General features: G+C 40.5%; 1 protein-coding gene across 1 annotated transcript; it reads right to left on the bottom strand.

Annotated features, from left to right (window-relative positions):
• Nucleotides 1-249: 249 nt before the first annotated feature.
• Nucleotides 250-2,747, bottom strand: LOC310945895 (natterin-3-like; the record flags this gene model as incomplete). Its single annotated transcript, XM_083912152.1, has 2 exons — nucleotides 250-1,337; nucleotides 2,663-2,747. 2 exons carry the CDS (start codon nucleotides 2,745-2,747, stop codon nucleotides 250-252), a joined length of 1,173 nt encoding a protein of 390 aa, XP_083768278.1.
• Nucleotides 2,748-4,425: the final 1,678 nt, after the last annotated feature.

Here is a 4,425-nt window from a genome sequence, read left to right as displayed (position 1 = left end):
CCATTTTTATTTATAATCATACACATTTATTTAGTGTTTAAATACTTTAATATTTAGTATTTATATATTTATATTGGATATTTAATCAAATATAGAAATGGTTAAATGACGATTAGTTGCATTATAAAATGACACATTTAAAGGCACATAAAACACGTAAAGCTTGTTTGTTCTTTAGCTTTTCATTATAATATGTGTCTCCAACATACATCAGGTGTTGTATCTCATGATGCCTTTTCCATGATTCTTTCAGGCACAGGGTGTGGGATTAGGTACAGGTTCACAGTGATCCACCACAGCCCGGACTTCTGCCATTTGGACACTACTGTAGGTCCCAGTCAGGGATGTCCATCTGGTTTCCCCATTTCTGTAGGTGCGGCTGATGCGTGCAGTGAAAGGAATGTCTGCACTGTACTTATATCCCACCATAGTGACCTTGCAGGAGTGATTTGGTGGAACTATGTGCTGAACAGTAACAGTGTGGGTAGTCGTCTCGGTATAAGTGGTCCCCTTGGTAAACTGAAAGGTCGTTGACGCGCTAAACTCAATTCCTGTTTCGCCAATCAAGGGGATTCCGGCAGTGATGCTAGTCTTGACGCCTATTGTGATAGAAAAACTGGTGCCCCAACTTTGTTGCACTTGGTTTGCTTTTGAGAGGGTAGCCGTCCCTGTCACCGGCCGGCACTCATAGTTGGTGATGGCAGAACTGCGCATGGTCTCGGGAGGATACTTAACAGGTTCAATCCCATCAGTCTTATACTTGACTTCAGACAGGTGCTCGCTATATATGTCTTTGGTAAAGGTCAGGACCTGGTAGTAGTTGTACCAATACTCAAGACCCTCCCAAGGAAGGAAGAAGGCCTTATTTCTAGTATGCACCTTCCCAAGACCATACTTGTACTTCCCAACATAGACATCATGGTCATTGTCAGTATGGATTGAATTCTGTGGCACTGAACCGTAGGAGTCTTCCTTCCATTCCAAAAACTCGAAGTTATCTTTGTTCACCAGAATCTGAAATGGAGTGCCAATAAATGCAGCCCCTTCATAGGGGTAGTGGCAGTAAGAATCCTTCTCAGGGTTGTAGAAGCCAGCGTTGTACCAGAACTGGCAAACATAGTCAGTGCGTCCGACGTATCCATTGTAGATTGAAACTGCTCCGTTGGGGAGAGAGCCATCAAATGTCTGCCATTCCAGGTTGGTTTGATCAAACTTGAACAAGGAAGACTGACCCAGCTTTTCCTCAATCTCTGGAGGAGTTGGAAGAGCTTGATTTGTTGATCCAATATCGGTGATATTAGGAACTCTGTTCTCCAGATTTGGGTCCAGAAACAGGGCTGTATAACAGAAAGGAAAAGAGCACAGATAGGAACAATGTCCATAAGGCAATACATAGACTGGCCAATGGAGAACATAATGTAAAAATGTTTAGCTTTCTCAACATGTTGAAGCTGTGTACATATACTGTGAAATTCAATTAAATAATCTGGAGGGTAATGTCTTTTTAACCTGACTCTTGTCAGATGACTTTCATTACGCCTTGCTTCCGCCTTGACTCCGCTAAGCTCCACTCAAGCAAGGTTGAACAAAATTAATTTGCCGACAGTCAGGTTAGTGTCTTCTATCCAGCTTAATCAAAACCAAAAACAAAGCAAACTATTTATTTACTACCATTTATTTTCATTTAATTTAATTTTATTCTTGTATTTCAGTCTACAATATCAAACATCAAGGAATGTATGCAGTCACAGCTAACCTAGAAAACATGATCAATATGTAATCAAGTCACATTGCCTACTGCATATTAGTGGAGGGTCGAGATGGAAGGCAAACTTTTTATACTTCCCTCTTTGCACAGAGATGGATTTATTTAGAATAACCATATTGTTATGAACATACTAATGTCTTCTACAATCCCAAACACTTTATTTTTTTAATTTTGGTTGAATTAATTGGGATTTTGAACCAGGAACCTTCTTGCTGTGAGGCGACAGTGCTAACTGCTGCATCTTCCTTCTCATTCATCCCCACAGCTCCACAGCGCTTTACAAAGTTGGACGCTCAGCTTCTACTGACTTTGATGGGGAAGCGTAGAGTGGGTTGTTCTACTGCAACCAAACTAGACGCTCACTGGATAAATGCTGGGCTTTGTCCCGCCCATCGGACATCAGTGTCTCTGGGGGTCAATTGGACAGTGGGCAGGCGGAGACGCTCGCTTTCTGCATGATGATTGGATGAGCTGTCTGAGGCAGAATCCTTTTTTGATCTGCAGTTAAACTTTAAACTTTGTCAAACAATATTGGAGAACATTTATTTTCATTTAATTTAATTTCATTCTTGTATTTCAGTCTACAATATCAAGCATCAAGGAATGTATGCAGTCACAGCTAACCTAGAAAAGAAAGGTCTCACACATTGGTAAGTCAATCTGTCAACAGTCTCTGTTATATCCACAGAGGGGCATTTCCAGACTTTCCAGATTTTTTGACAGCAGTTTTATATAAACTTTCCTCTCTACTTTTAATGTTATTTTCCCCCACTCTACATTTTGTATAACTGCAATTTCTACCCTCGCGCCATTTTAAGTGATGTGTAAATGAAAGCATTTTGAAAACAAACAGCAGTACGGATAATTCAGTCTGTAATGGCAGTTTGAGTTTACCTGGTTTGTCATCCTTGCCACAGCTGTAAAGGTTGGCTGAGGAGAGAGCCGGCAGGGCCAACAGCAGCAACACTGACAACTCCATCTGCAGATGAAATCTAGACCAAAATAAACTAAATCACTGGAGGGTAAGGACCCAAACTCAGACAAAAGCAGGCAGACAAGATCAGTTCAGTGGATTCAAGGGGAAGTTGCAAAAACGTACAGTCACACGGGTCAAAAAATCAGGCAGATGGGCAGATATGTAACAGGTGCTACAAAACAGTCACTTGGTAACTTTGCCATCTGTCAATAACTGGGGAAGCGGCTGGTATAAGTACGGCAGAGCTGATAATAAAATTAGGTGAAGGTACGGAGATGTTGATGGGTGGGAACGCTCAGATGAGGTAATATTCACTTAACCTTTATTTCATTTTTTCCAGTTTCCTTATCTTCCCTGGCAGTGGCACCCTTGTTTGTTAAAAGGTGGACTCACTCTTAATCTCTGGAAGTTAATGGATAACTTTTGACTCATTAATTTAGAAAAACAGGTACAAAAGGACACTTCCAGTAAGACCATAAGGAACCATACAATAAACTAAGTTATCCTTTTCATTTTTATTTTTTTAAGGGCAGCTGGATTCAACTTCCAGTTAATGGTTAACCCATTTCATTAGATTAGTTATATTTCTCAACATAACATGACGCTCCATTAAAATATGTAAGTATAAAGTATACAATATTCAATAGTGCAAATGGAAAAGTAGCAGCAAATTCTATAGATAATTGAAGAGAGCAGATCTTATAAAATATGTTCCATGATACATGCATGACAAAGGGAATTAGTAAAGGCAATGAGTTGGGCAGAGTGGCTCAGGGATAGAGTGGGTACATGAAAGATCAGAGGTTGATCCCCAGCTCCTCCGGTCACCATGTTGAAGCGTCTTTGGGCGAGACACTGAATCCATACTCCCTGTGCTGTACATGGTGTGAATGGAAGTCACTTTGGATGAAAGCATCAGCTAAATGAAATGTAATGTGATGAGTGTGAATGCTGGAGGTTAAAGCACATGCTATAAAATGGCTTTGAATACTAATTATATATGACAGGGATAACCCAGAGGTGCACAGCAAACACTTGCATTTAAGTTAAAATCATACCTATCATCTATAAAAGTTGCTGATTAGGTGAGCCTCTTCAACCCTATGTAGAACCCCGACAGGAAGTGCTGGTTAAGGAGTTCTTTGACCACAATTCGAACAGGAGGAGTGGTCTCTGTTTGGAGACTTTCATTGATAAAATCCAAACAACAGAACTTTGTGTAAAAGTTTGGAAAACAGTTAGTTTGATGTTTCATCGCAACTGGCGGTTCAAAGACATTCTTGCAAGTGTGTAACAGTATATGAAATATTTGTATCTTGGTGTGATTATGTTTATGTGGTTTCAGAAAGTAAAGTCTGTGTCTAATTCCTGAAATATTTTGTCTTTTAATAATAGGCCTGTCACTCAGTATCTGTATCTGTTAAAACTGTCTGCCTAAAGATTTTGGTTAAATTGGATATCAGAAAGCTTAATAGTGGAAAATCAACCAAAGATAGTGCACCTGTTGGTATTCGCAGTTGATTCGCTCAGAGCCAAAGGGTTGGGCTATGCCAAGACCCCCCCCCCCTTTTCTACCGTAGGAAAGGAAGAGACTGCTGTCTTGCAATCTATTCTGCACCTCTGCACCTCTGACCCCCTCTGTTACTTCACCTCCTGCACTTATCTCTTCTCCCCCTCTTCT

Source organism: Echiichthys vipera (genome assembly GCF_963691815.1).
Source record: "Echiichthys vipera genome assembly, chromosome: 4".
NCBI classification, from domain to species: Eukaryota; Metazoa; Chordata; class Actinopteri; order Perciformes; family Trachinidae; genus Echiichthys; species Echiichthys vipera.
Note: the sequence above shows the minus strand (reverse complement) of the source record. Positions and strands in the feature narration are given on the sequence as shown.